General features: G+C 34.4%; 1 protein-coding gene and 1 long non-coding RNA gene across 2 annotated transcripts; both read right to left on the bottom strand.

Moving 5' to 3' along the window:
* Positions 1 to 2,663: 2,663 nt before the first annotated feature.
* On the bottom strand, positions 2,664 to 4,677 carry LOC133879744 (uncharacterized). Its single transcript, XM_062318501.1, has 2 exons — positions 4,308 to 4,677; positions 2,664 to 3,207 (listed from the first exon to the last, which is right to left on the bottom strand). The coding sequence occupies exons 1-2, from the start codon at positions 4,635 to 4,637 to the stop codon at positions 2,737 to 2,739; spliced, it is 801 nt and encodes a 266-aa protein (XP_062174485.1). The 5' UTR covers positions 4,638 to 4,677; the 3' UTR covers positions 2,664 to 2,736.
* Positions 4,678 to 12,538: 7,861 nt separating this feature from the next.
* Positions 12,539 to 14,321, bottom strand: LOC133880358 (uncharacterized). Its single transcript, XR_009902246.1, has 2 exons — positions 14,038 to 14,321; positions 12,539 to 13,496 (listed from the first exon to the last, which is right to left on the bottom strand). It is a non-coding gene; the product is annotated as an uncharacterized LOC133880358 (long non-coding RNA).
* Between the last annotated feature and the right edge of the window lie 752 nt (positions 14,322 to 15,073).

The following is a 15,073-nucleotide window of genomic DNA, read 5'->3' as shown; positions in this document are numbered from 1 at the left end:
AGAAACTAATACGTATCATATGCCTAATTAAAAATTAAAAAATAATAATAATAAAAACTTAAATTAAAATAAAATCTTTAAAAAAAAAAGAAAAAAGAAAAAAAAAAAGAGTAGCCACCCCTTTGGACAACATGGAGGTGGCCGCCCACCCCCATGGCTAGTTTCAAAGTGGCCGAACCACCCTCATGGCCCTTCAAGGTGGTCGAACCACCCCAAAGAACAAAATGAAGGTGACCGAAACTACTCTCAAAAGCCTTGGGATTGGGTTCGGCAACCCTAGACCGGCTGGTAAAAATATTATTATTATTAGGTTTGTGTTACAATCTAAAATGTTTCACATGACTTAAGTGTAATTTTATAACCATTTGTATATAAACTCTTTGGCACCCTCTATTTACAAGCCGATTTTCAATGTTAAGTTCTATATGGAATTTGTATTATTTGATATCAGAGCTGCCAACATATGAAGTATGAGATCAAATTGGTTACAGCTTAGTTGCCAAGTCCCGAAATGGATGGCCTATAGAAAAAGGGTTACTATCGGGTTAGTGTCGATCGAGTGGACCATAATAGACATTGGTTGCGGATCGTGGTGATTTGTTACAATCTTAACTATGTATATACAAGTTCTTAGTCATTCTCTCATTATAAGTCGATTTTTAAAGATAAATTCTACCTAAAGTTTAAATTTGTATATGTATGACTCTCAATGTTGATCTCCAGTGGCTTAAATCCTAAGCAAGGCACTTATTAAATTGGCAGAGTTAGCAAGTTTAATGGATTTTATTGGAGGGATGGTACATCTAATCGATTAAGACACTTACTTGCCTTAGCTCACAAAACGGAGCATTGTTTACCAGGAACATTCGGCATATTTATTCATAGTACAATTTAGATCCGTCAATACAAAACAAGTACAAGTTCAAAACCAGTAGTTTATTTTAGTTTTACAATTAGAATGTAAACATCATGGCTCATTTGATAACACTTTTTAAGACCGTGTTTTTGCTTTTTAGAAAAAAGTAAGAGTATTAAGTTATTAACAAACAATTCAACACAAAAAATACTTAGGACGAACAAAAAGGACAAAAAAAAAAGATAAAAAAAAAAAATAAAAAAAAAAAAAAAACGCCAAATAACTTTCGGGATGTGTTTGTTGCACAACTCAATTATACAACTCTTATACAACCCAAGGCTCATTGGCAGATATGCATGAGTTCCACCAATGCGTCTTGGAGATCCACATACATGGGTCCCACCAATTTGTCTTGAATTGTGTAATTGAATTGTGCAAAAATATCTGAGAAATATATGTTATGGGTATTAAATCTTTTACCAAGAGATTAATACCAAGATGATGCAAAACCTTTTCATTAGAGATGATCAAAACAATTAGTAAAAAAAAAATGCTACAAGTTTTAATGAAAAAGCTTCATATCATCTTGGTAACAATCCCTTGCTAAATATTTGGTAACTTTAGCATTTCTCAAAATATTTTCCTATAACTTTCACGCATATGTCACATCAAAACAAAGAAATTACCTATTTACACATACTTTATTAGGGCTTGATTGCTGTACAACACCCACACAACATGGGCACAACACCCCCTCATATGAAGGTGGAGCCCACACACTATGGCCCACCTTCATGTGAGAGGGTGTTGTGCCCATGTATGTGTAAGCTAGATTAGCTATAGCCATATGGCAGCAAAAATATTATTTTTTTTCTTCTGCCCCTTTTATCTCTCTCTCTCTCTCTCTCTCTCTCTCTCTCTCAAACATTAAACAATTTTTGAGTACAATGTAAAAAATTACCTATTTACACATACTTTATTTGTGCGCAAATAATTCTTGTGGACTCACAATTAATCCTAGAAAGAAAGACTAGGACTCCAACATTTGTTGCTTGTGGAGGTTTTGCTTCTCAATATTATTTGTTTCATCAGTTAATAAAACAAGACCCATAACATTTGCAAAGCAGCAGTTCGATCATGCATGTCAGAATATATGAAAAAATATATCTATATTTATACTTTCATTAACTTAATTGTTTACACAATTGCTTTTAAAATTAGAATGTAAACATCATGGCATGGCTTGTTTGATAACACTTTTTATCACCGTGTTTTTGCTTTTTAGTAAAAAGTAAGAGTATTAAGTTATTAACAAACAATTCAACAATTAAAATACTTACAATAAAAAAAAAAACAAAAACAAAAACAAAATACACCAAATAACTTTTGTGATGTGTTTGTTGTACAACCAATTACACAACTCCTGTACAACCAAAGACACATTGGCGAGTCCCATATATGTGGGTCCCACCATGCATGGATCCCACCAATGTGTCTAGGATTGTGTAAAAGTTGTGTAATTGAATTGTGCAAAAATATTTGAGAAATGTTAAGGGTACTAAATCTTTTATCATGAAGTTAGTACCAAGATAATATAGAGTTTTTTCATTAGAAATGATCAAAACAATTAATAAAAAGAAATTCTAAAGGTTTCAATGAATAAGTTCAACATCATTTTGATAACAATCTCTTAGTAAATATTTGGTATCTCTAACATTTCTCAAAATATTTTTCTATAACTTTCACCCATATTTCACATCACAATAAAAAAACCAAAAAAAAAAATATCATCCAAGAAGCATTATCAAACGAACAAATGTTCAAACTAACCATATATATCTTCAAACTAATTGATCACACTTTTCAGGGTGCTTTACATTCTAGAAAACATATGGAATGAGAGCCTTGACATCCTCACTGAAATCTTCAAATTTGGAGAGGTACCATCTCCTAGTTGCATAACTCCTTCCCATAAGGTAAAAGATACTGCCCAAAGTGAAAGAGATTGCATACGATGTTTGAGATATAAATGAGATCCCCAAGAACCCTATAATTTCGAAAAGATAGTGTGGGCATATCACTAACTCAAATAAACCACCCTTTGGAATCTTGTACTCTCTCTCACCCTCTCCCCTCAGCTTGGAAAGGAGGTAATGGTGGTAAAAGTTGCCACTGATTCCAATAAGAAACAACAAAATTCCAGGATACTTCAAATCAACTGGTGGCTCTGAAATCCCTAGGGTTAGGGTTTGGGCATAGATCGTGGTTACAGTGGTCACAAAGTAGCTAAGAGAGATAAGAATTGCAGAATCAAGAATCATCCCCCCGCTGTATTTATGAACAAATAGCACCTATAAAACATGGTAAATCAAAGGAAATTTTAATACAAACAACACTAATTGGCTGATATAATCCATATATGGCAAACCATAAAACTAAGAACAGTAAGAGTTTAGCGTGATTAGACAAGATTAACTATATTCACGGGGCATAAACTCGTTTGATAATGCTTTTTAGATGGCACTTTTGGTTGTGATGTGGCATAAAGACCAAAGTTGTGATTATCTATTGACACATACCATGTTTGCAGGCAAAAACTACAAGGATAAAATCAGATTCACAATCAAAGAAAGATTAGGATTCACAATTTTAAAAATACCATTAAATTTGTAATAGATTATTATTAGATTTTGATTCAATAATTACTTTAAAAGCCAAAGATTAAATTTGTAATAGATTATTATTAGATTTTGATTCAATAATTACTTTAAAAGCCAAAAATAAAAGAGAAGATGATTCTTCCTTCTAAGATTTCTTTGTGTTTATTATTGGTTTGTCTTTTGTTACGTTTTATTTTGTTTCAAAAAAAAAAAAAAAAAACCTTGAATTATAAAATAAATTGTTGTCAGAGTTTTTATGATTAATGTTAAATAGAAATTAGCTATGAACTAATTTATAGTAATTAATTACAAATCAGTGTAATAAAGTGCCACATGTCCATGTGAAAAACATATATTTTTTTAATAACATCAATAAAAAAGCACGTCCTTTCCACATATTTCAAGAAGAAATGCCCTTTCTTTGACCAAGTTATAACTAATTACTACAAACCAATTTGTAGCTAATAACATAACATGCTGTATGAGTATTCAAAGAAGGGGAGTGGAGCAAAAGCACTCATGGAAACGTGTAAATCAAACAGTTTTAAAGATATAATCTGAGCCGAATACACTATCTAGCTAGAAACATATATAATAAAAACCGCATAAAACAAAATTCAAAAAGAAATCTTAAATTTCGGCATAAAATTTTTGAAAAATATTTGTAAATTTTTTTAGTATTGGAAGACATCAAAATCTGTTCTGGGTCAGTGCAATATTACGATTAAGTAAACCACATATATAATTGAGAATAAAATCTGCAGTAAATTAGAGTTCATATTTAAATGTACCTCGAAGATCCTCTTGAAGAAATGAAGGGTTAGAGCTGCTTGGAGCAGCAGAAATCGGAGATCCTGATGCCGGAAAAGCGCAAACGATGCGAGACCGGCAAGAAATGCCGGAGTATAAGCAAAGAGCATCCCGGTTCTGCTAGAAAGCTCAATTTGCTTTCTTCCATGTTTCGGAGAATTTACGTTCCAGAATTTGGAATACTGCAAGTGCTTTCCTCGTACTTCGGCGATCCCAATAACGGCTAATGATAAGCCAATCGCCGACATTCCCGTGATGAAGAGAGAAGCCGGTGGTGGGAAAATAAATCTCTCCAATAAGGAGACCGCCATGGCAGAAGAAGCTTTTCTCAGTGCTCCACCGAAAGGTCGATAAGATCGATGACTATTAAATAAGATGAAATGTTGTTTTAATATATTGACACGTCTTCTTTTTAATAATGTATATTATTCGCCAGCTAATCGTTCAACCAACCCAATTGTCTATATCAATTTTTTTTTTTTTTTAATTTTTTTCTGTGGCATTATTAAATGGGTATATGATCAACGTGTTAAGAATAAAAAAATAAAAAATATTAGAAGCAGATATGCAATATCACATTAATAAAATAGAATAAAAATATAATGTATAACATTATGTTTTAATCAAATATGGGGCTATCTCAAGCAATCTAAAGTGTGGAAACCTATTTGTCTAATGGTGCGTTTAAGATTGCGATTTCATAGACATTAAGTACAATTTTAAACCAAATCGCAGAACATAAATCGTTTGGGAACTGCGTTTTTAAAAATTGCGATTTGAAAACGCAGATTTTTTACGTTTTCAAATCGCAGGTAAGATGGTGCTTTTTTGAAAACGCAGAATTTTAAAAGGCTAATTTACGATTTTAAATGCTAAACTGCGATTTTGCTAAACGCTTAACTGCGTTTTTAAAAATCACTTTTTCCAAATTGCACATTTTAAAACCGTGATTTTAAATCGCATTTTTTGAAATTTCAAACCCAAACGGACCCTAAATAGGGAACTCGGCATTTGTCTTGAATAGATAGAGTCTCGCACATGCCCTCTTTGTAAAACGAGTAATGTTAAAAGTTACTTTTTTGTCTTTCTTGTGTCTTTCTAAAAATAATGTGACCTTTAAAATTACTATCGGGTTTGTAATTTATCACTATTCAATTTTGATCAAATGCTAATTTTAAAAGATACATCATTTTTAAAAAGACACAAGAATAACTTTTAGAATTACTCTTGCAAAACAATGAAATTTGATGTAATTCGCACCCAAGTTCTATATCCAAATTTACGACTTCAAAAAATGCCGGATGAGATAATAATGAGATGCGACTAATTAGGTATTTTAATATTAAATTTTATATTTAATTTAGATTTTAAGAGTTGTGCTATTTTATAATTTAGGGTAATAGTCTTGACACAAAATCTGCCAAATTAAATTTAAAATTTAATCATTAAATCAAATTAGAATTAAAGTTTGGTCGGCATCTATTTAAGTATTCTTTTATATCCTAATAGAACGTGTTAAAATTGTTGAATAAAATATATTTTATTTTAGGCGTGATTATTCTTCTTTTGCGGTGAGATACGTTCCTTTGGTGTGACGTCGTTTTGTTTGACGAGACGCCAATTTGGCTGCTGCGTCATTAGAGTTCAGACGTTTATATTTGAAGTCGGTGGGGAAGTGTGTAATCTATGGATGAATAATCGGTTTCCTCTCTCAAGCTGTCCCCCTAGCATTTGAAAGTGGAAGAGAGCCCCTTCTGTTCGGTTAAGGAAGAAAATTACTGTTTTCTGCTCACTAACAAGAAAATAATTGTTTGCAAAACACTAAATCTAATCCCCTTTTCTTACTTTTTTAGTCTTTTAAAAAAAAAAAAAAAACTCCTAACCACCACCCACCCCAGATGCCGCCATCACCACCGCCATTACTCCATGCCGGACGCTGCCGAGATATTTCCAAATTTCGCCGGATACATGCAAATGTCACTAGAATCACTACAAAAAGCCGTCGAGAACTCAAAACTCGCCGGCTTCACCAATTTTAAATGTTGCCAAAGACCAAAAAAAAAAAATTTAAACATCACCCCTGGCCACTGGGGGTAGCCGCCCAGCCACTTCCCAATGGCCAGGGGTGGCTGCCCCATGTACAGGGGTAGCCACGCGGCCACCCCTCAGTGGCCGAGGGTGGCCGTGTGGCCACCCCTAGGGCCTGGGGTGGCCATCGGGCCTGCCCTAGATGGATATAGGATTTGCGCGGCCACCTCCATGGCCTGGGGTGGCCATCGTGCCAATCCTAGATGGATCTAGGGTTGGCCCGAAGGCCACCCCTAAACCCTGGGGGTGGCCACTCGGCTGCCCCATGGACATGAGGTAACCCTCAGATCTAGTATTTTGCTAGGTTTTGTTAATATTTACTTTTCTTGTTTAATGTTGAGGTGTCAATCTTTCATTGGAAGGCAAAAACCTCTTGATTTTTGCCACTGTCTGATTGAAGTTATTCCCTTGAAAGTGATTACATGAACTTTTGTAATTCTCCCTTCTTATAATAGGACTCTATATAGCTCATTAGCTCATGCATTTTTACATGGAAAATTGCTAATTTTAGATTTTTTTTTTTTTGTCTGTGTGCTTCATTTCGTATCACAGGTAATACATTTTTTGTGGTTTGTAGATTTTATTTTTTGTCTATGTGCTTTATTTTGCATCACAGATAGTTCTTTGGTTATGCTAAAAATGGAGATGGTTTCTCCATCCAAGTTCCGTCCAAAAATTGAAGGAAATCCACATCACCGGCCTTAAAAAATCGACATGTGTCCCTATATCTAATTAAAAATTAAAAATATTAAAAACATTAAAAAATATTTTTTGAAAAAAAATAAAATTAGGAGTGACTCAAGCCACCTCCGGTCCATGGCCAATTTGGGGGTGGCCGAACCACCCCCATGGCCACCACCCCTAGAATGGCCTAGTGTGGGTTCGGCCACCCCCACAAAGCCAATAAAATAAAATAAAAAATTTACTTACGGTTTTGCACCTAGCCACCCCCAAGACTATTGGGGGTGGTTTTGGCCACCCCCATTTTGCTCTTTGGGGGTGGCCAAATCACCCTCAAGGGCTATGGGGGTCATTCGGCAATCACTAGATTAGCCATGAGGTGGCTCAAGCCACCCCCTATGTTTTCTTTTTTCAAAAAGTATTTTTGGATATTTTATATTTTTAATATTTTTAGTTTTTGAGTTTTCGAATTGTTTAATTGTTAATTTTATTTTTAATGGGACATAGGACATGTGTCAATTTTTTAAGAGTATTAACGTAAACTTCTGTCAATTTTTTTACGAAAGTACCATCTTTCTTTTTTAGCCATAAACTAAATAATATCTGTGATACGAAATAAATTATAAGGGACAAAAAATAGAGTATTTAAACCACGAGGAGCAAAAGGTATTTAACTCTAAAATCTATTTTATCTAGTTTAGTTAATGAATTTTAAAAGACATTATACTCTAAAATCTTATTTATTTATTTATTTTCTTTCTTTCTTTCTTTTTCTTTTTTCTAAGGATCTTTTGTTTTTACCGTCATTTATAAACTTACATCTTAAATTATCTAAGAGTCAACTCTGAAGAGACTATACTACATATATAGAGGTCATCACTATCCCGAACCATAGTCCAGCTAGACAAGTGATGTAGGCGTTATGCTCAACAATATCCGCAAGCAAAGTTTACAGGTGAAAGGGACGACTTTCACAGATTAATAAGCAAATATAAAATATATGTTGAAACAAATACATGCAAAAAAAAAAAAAAATGATTTACAAGTCAGAATAAATTATTCAGAAACATTGCTTTGGAACTTATAATGAATGAAAATAAATTAAACTTAGAAACATAATTTCATAAATATCTTTAATAATTATGACTTGTAAATTAAATTAAATCTTTCATTTTGTTTTCCATTAACAAATTTCCTTCTATTTTTCATGGACATCATTATCCTATGTACCCTTTGAACCATTTTCGCATTTCTTAAACACCGTGCAGTGCAGGTTGGCTTGTCCCGAAGGACCACACGTGCATGTAGGGGCGGAGCCAGCTTTTATGTTTTGGAGGGGCCAAAATGAAAAAAAATAATTTGGAAGGGTCAAAACTATAAATTTTTTAAAAAATAGGGGTAAAAAATAAATTTTTTTTATTATATTTTTAGATTTTTTTTTTTTTTTTTTTTTTTTTGGAGAGACCCCTCAAGCCAAAGTGTGGCTCCGCCCCTGCGTGCATGTGTGGTTGGCTATGCTATCCATACATTATAAACATCGTATGGTCAACTCATAATATATAATCTGGTATCGGTTATAACGTCATCATAATAGTGTCATGAAAAAGCGTAGTATATATGTTCTTTCATTAATATAACAGCATTGAGCTTATAATCTCTTGTACCACCTCGCCTAGACACATGACAATTATTTTTTTAAATAATAATAGTTTCCAAACCCAAGACTTATCAAATATTTTAAAATTTATCCACATGTTTAAAATGAGCATCCATTAACAAAGTACTGTCCCAAATATTCAATTTACAAGTATTCAAAAATATTTAAAAATATTGCCTTTGAATGTTTGATCCAACTTCGAACGATCGATGGCAACTTTCCTCGATACTCAACATCGAACGACCAAGGGCAACTTTCCTCAAACATTCGATACTCAACATCAAACAATCAAAAGGCAAAAAATTTTCGAATGTTCGGCACTCGACATTGAACGATTGATAACAGCTTGTATGAGAAATTTTTTAGGTTTTTATCATTTGAGTGTGCATGTAGTCCTAGTTAAGAACATCGGATGAACTCTAGGTCCCATTTTCACTATTTATCAAAAACCTCAAAACAGAGAGAGAGAGAGAGAGAGAGAGAGAGAGAGAGAGGGGGGGGGCTATCTTGGAGGCCTTACTCTTCAAAGCTGGGAGAAGCTTCTACCTAGTAAATATAGCTAATAACAAGTTAATTAATATGTAGGCATTACGAGTAACACTCTAAGTTAATTTTGGGGGCTTACATCTCTCATGCATGAATCTTTCATAAACATAAAATAATTGAGCTCAAAATCTATCGTGCATAACATTGCATGTGCGATTTCATGAATTATTATGAAAATATTTATGGTATGATAGCATTTTCTTGAATATCATGCGTCATGTCATAAAACACCGTAGAAATTTTCATAGCATCATATCATCATCTTTAAAACAGCATGACTTGTAAATTGTGTCATTTATCATGATTCCTAAAATATGGAAGGAAGTATTAAAAGTTCATGCATCAATTAAAAATTTTCCCAACATTATTAAAATATTATTGGTTTATGCTCCGTTTGTTTCGGCGTAAAATGATTTCCAGAAAATGATTTCGGTATTTTACGGTGTTTGGTAGGGGCGAAAATAACGGTCAACGAAAATCATTTTCGGTTTGACCGTAAAACCTTCTTTAATTTTTGGAAAACGATTTACGGTTTTTAAAACCGTAAATCGTTTTCCAAAATTATATTCTTCGTCCTTACACGCATGTTTAATATTTGACTGTCCGAATCCGACAATAGTCGGTCGTTCGAAAATAGGCAGCACTGGAATCCGGCATCATCAAGTCACTGGAATAATGCCGGCGTCGGAATCCGACCACCGGAATACTGCCGGCTGCCGGAATCCGGCCGCCGGAATCCGGCGACATCCGGCAACTGCGCCGAATGCCGGCGGAATCTGGCCGGAATCTGGTCATGGACAGAAACCGGCAAGAATCCCGCCTGATCTGACCGGATCCGGCCGGATATGACCGGATCCGGACACAGGCCCGGCCGGAATTCGGCCGGATATGACCGATCCGGACACAGACCCGGACGGATCTGGCCAAAATGGCCGGAATCCGGCCGAATATGACCGGATCTGGACACTGATCCGGCCGGATCTGGCCAAAATGGCCGGAATCCGGCCGGATATGACCGGGTCCGAACACTGATCCGGCCGGATCTGGCCGGATCCGGCCACTGATCCTGCCGAGATCCGGCCACTGATCCTGCCGAGATCCGGCCAAAATGACCGGATCCGGCCGGATCTGACCGGGCCCGGAGGTTTCCTACCGGAATCCGGCAATTTTGGCCGGATCCGGCCAAACATGTTCGCCGGATTCCGGCGACGGCGACGGCGACCGGTCGTTGCCGGATTCCGGCGACAGTTGCATTTTCACTTTTCGTAATTTTTTCGTGCGAACCAAACGCCGAAAAATATTTTCGAGAAAATAATTTCTTTTGAAAATTGATTTCGTCGAAAATATTTTACGACGGAAATCATTTTACGTCGAAACAAACGGAGCATTAGTAGAAAACATTTTTCGGGAATTTTAAAGTTTTACTTACTTGATTGCTGACATATGACAAAGTACACATTCACCTGAGATCCTACAATTTATCACATAACCTTGTTTAAAGAAGTTCTTTAATCTAAATTTTCTAAAATTTAAGAAAGGACTAACCTGTCTAGAAATGAAGATGAGTTATTTTTAATGTGGGATGGTGAGATGCGGTAGGACTTGCAATGTGGTTTCCACGAAATATGACACTTAAAGTAAAATGGAGATGAGTTATTTTATGGTCAGCATTTAATGTTGGTGTACTTAATGGTATAGATAATGTCACGTAATAAATATGTGAGAACTTCATTCAAAAAAATTAAATGAAGTGACATCATTTACACTAAATCTTTATCATGAAATTGCTCTTCTATCCTTTCCGGTTCGCACAAACAAGTAAATTAATGCAACCCAAGAAAAACAAGAAACAAATTGGAGTTGGGGTAGAAGAAATCTATTTCCATATAGAATCCAACACCTCTATTAGACGCTGAGTTAATCATAAGCAACGGAGTGTTAGTTGTAACGGTAAGAAACTTTTATTGTTATTACTTGGGAAAAATATTAATATTATTATTAGGTTTGTGTTACGATCTTAAGTGTTTCACATGGCTTAAGTGTAATCTTATAACCATTTGTATATAAGCTTTTGGGGGTACCATCTCCTTACAAGCCGATTTTCAATGTGAAATTCTACTTAGAATTTGTATTATTTGGTATTAGAGCCACCACCATATGAAGTATGAGATCAAATTGGTTACGGCTTTGTTACCAAGTGTCTTAAATGGCAACAAAGCCAAAGTGTTTCATATAACTTAAGTGCAATCTTAACTATATATATATATAAGCTCTTAGTCATGCTCTCCTTGCAAGCCAATTTGTAAAGGTAAATTCTAGGCAAGTTTAAATTTTTATGTGTTTGACTCTCAAAGTTGATCACCAGTGGCTTAAATCCTAAGCAAGGCACTTAATAAATTGGCAGAGTTAGCAAGTTTAATAGATTTTATTGGAGGGATGGTACATCTAATCGATTAAGCCACTTACTTGCCTTAGCTCACAAAACGTACCATTGTTTACCAGGAACATTCAGCATATTTATTCAAAGTACATTTTAGTTCTGTCAATCCAAACAAGGACAAGTTAAAAACTAGTAGTTTCTTTAAGTACTAAAGAAAAAACTAGTATATATGTATATTTCTTTAACATATTTAGAATAGTTATAAGTACTTGATTATATTTGCTAATGGTATTTGGGTTAAATGGCACTTCTATCCTATGAGAATGAGATGGATAAAATCATGGGTTCAAATCTTATGGAGTGCTTGTACTTACCAATCAAAAAGTATTTTATTTATTTTACTTACACACACACACACACAAAAAAAAAAAAAAAAAAAAAAAAAAACCTTGGGGTAAGTATTTTATTTACAATAACCAAAAGTACATAAACACGGGCAAATTAGTTCTAATTAGGTCTAATTTGTCAGTTTCTTTAACATGTTCCAAATTAGGTCTAATTTGTCAATTTAGTTGTAGATTCATGTAATCAATCCATCTGAGACCTCAAGCTGTGAACATTGGACTCCTTTGAATAAATTGACATGATGTTAAGGTTCCTAATCTTTAAACTAATTATACTTTCTACATTGTTTTGCATTTTAGAAAACATATGGATCATGCTCTTATTCCTAGTTTAATCTATTGGTAATATCCAAAACATTTCTTGTAAGATGTCATTAATTGGTTTCAATGAAATTGTAGCTCATTCCATCCATAGCCGCTTAATTGTAATTCAAGAAAAATAACCAAAGTAACACATTTATGCATGCAACAACTTTTATGGGTTCATAAAATTTATAATACAAAGGTGAGTGAAATTATATGAAGATCACTAACAGTTACATAATTTTTACCACTTAACGAAGAATACTAATCATAGGAAACAATTTAAAATTTACAACAAAAATCTATATGTAGTGCCCAGAGAATAAATCCTCCTTAACTTGCTATGTGGACATTCCCCAAGAATGCAATCCGGATGAGCAGGAAAACTGAGATTTGCACAATAGTAAAACCAATGATTTGGATGTCTTTCTTCTTCACAAATATCACAATAATATTCATCATTAGAATCATCTTCAACTTTATAACAAAGCCTGAACTGTTGTTCATATGGTCTATATCTTATGGTACATGCGGTAGTTCTGATATCTTTAACCTACTCTGGATTTCAAATGCACTACACTACCGTGTACCATAAGATACAGACCATATGAACAACCGTTCATACTTTGTTATAAAGTTTAAAATGATTTTGATGATGAATATTATTGTGATATTTGTGAAGAAGAAAGAGATCCAAACCATTGGTTTACTATTGTGCAAATCTCAGTTTTCCTGCTCATCCTGATTGCATTCTTGGGGAATGTCCATATATCAAGTTTGGGAGGATGAGAAATAAATGAGATCTCTAAGAAACCTATAATTCGTAAAGATAGTGTGGGCATATCACCCGCTCAAATAAACCACCCTTGGGAATCCTATTTTCTGTGTCACCCTCTCCCCTCAGTTTGGATAGGAGGTAATGGTGGTACAAGTTGCCGCTGATTCCTCAAAGAAACAACAAAATTCCAGAATGCTTCAAATCAACTGGTGGCTCTGAAATCCCAGGCGTGTTAGGTGTAGATCATGCTTGCAGTGGACACAAAGTAACCAAGAGAGATAAGGATTGCAGAATCAAGAATCATCCCCCGCTGTATTTGTGAACAAATAGCACCTATAAAACATGGTAAAACAAAATATATTTGACACAAATCCAGAGCAAATTAAGACACTAAGAACATACTAAAAATTTAACGTAGTTATTAGACAAGGTTATGTTTTTCTTTTTGGTCTTCAGCCCTCCCTCTCTCTCTCTCTCTCTCTCTCTCTCTAGACACATACTTTGTTTGCAGGCAAAAAATACAGGAGAAAATCGAAATCACAATCAAAGAAAGATTAGGATTTTACAGTTTTAATGGATTAGGATTCACAGATCTTGTGGACTCACAATCCTAGAAAGGACTAGGACAACAACATTTGCTGCTTGTGGGGTTTGATTCTCAATATTAATTGTTTTATCAGTTAATAAAACAAGATCCATAACATTTTCCAAGCAGATTGATTAGAAGGAGACAATATTTGTGGGAAAGACATCAAAATCTGTTCTGGGTCAGTGTCAGATCAACTAAACTACTAATCTAACATTACAATTAAGTAAACCATATTGTTGAGAATAAAAAAATCTGCAATAAATTAGGGTTCTTATGTAACTGTACCTCAAAGATCCTCTTGAAGAAATGAAGGGTTAGATCTGCATCGAGCAACAGAAATCGGAGATCCTGATGCTAGAATTAGCGCCCCTGCTCTGCTAGAAAGTTCAATTTGCTTTCTTCCATGTTAAGCTAATCGCCGACATCCCCGTGATGAAAAGAGAAGGGGGTGGTCGTAAAATAAATCTCGGCAAGAAGGAGAGCCGCCATGGTGAAGAAAACCTCTCAGATCTAAGAGATCTCAGTGTTCCTCACAAAGGTTGATGAGATGACTATTAAATAAGATGAGATTTTCTGTCCACCGTCCACAAATACCCACGCGGGTTCTACACGTCTTCAGTGTGTATTATGGGCAAAATAGTCATTCAACCAACCTAATTGTCTTAGTCAATTTTGGTCAAATTTATCGGATTTGGATAGGGTGTCATTCACTCTCCGAATCGCATCTAATTCGTGTGGCTTTTAATAAAGAGAATTGATGGGACTTTTTTTTTTTTTTTTTTAAGATGCTTTTTTGTGTTTTGATTTATTTATTTATATTTTTACGTGATATAAAGGTAAAAGTAATTGTGTGACAGAAAAAACTTGACTTGACTAGGCCTCTAGCTCATTTCCAATTATTTTGTTGTTGATATATGATATATTGGTACTCTAAAGCACAACTCTTGATTACTTTTGTTCACGTGACAATTATTTTTTTACTCTTTTTTTGTTTTTAGAAAAAAAAATCTTAAAGCTAGTTAGGGACCACCGTGTCAAATAGGCAAGGCGGTCAAAAATTGTGTTTTGTGATGACAAAAGATTATAAGGTTAAGTTTGGTATACAAAATGATCATTTTTTTAAGAATATGAATAATCATTATTGAGAATAAAAGAAGTTTGAATACAATGACTATTCATATTCTTTTGATTTTTGACAACACAAGATGCTTTTCATTGGAGTTGAATCAAAATTCCTAAATTATGAAAGCCTCAAATAATTTTTACAAATAAAAAATAAAAAATACATGTGGTGGCTGGCAGAACACCTCATATGGTCAAA

Source organism: Alnus glutinosa, chromosome 10 (assembly GCF_958979055.1).
Source record: "Alnus glutinosa chromosome 10, dhAlnGlut1.1, whole genome shotgun sequence".
NCBI classification, from domain to species: domain Eukaryota; kingdom Viridiplantae; phylum Streptophyta; class Magnoliopsida; order Fagales; family Betulaceae; genus Alnus; species Alnus glutinosa.
This window is presented reverse-complemented; position numbering and strand designations above follow the sequence as displayed.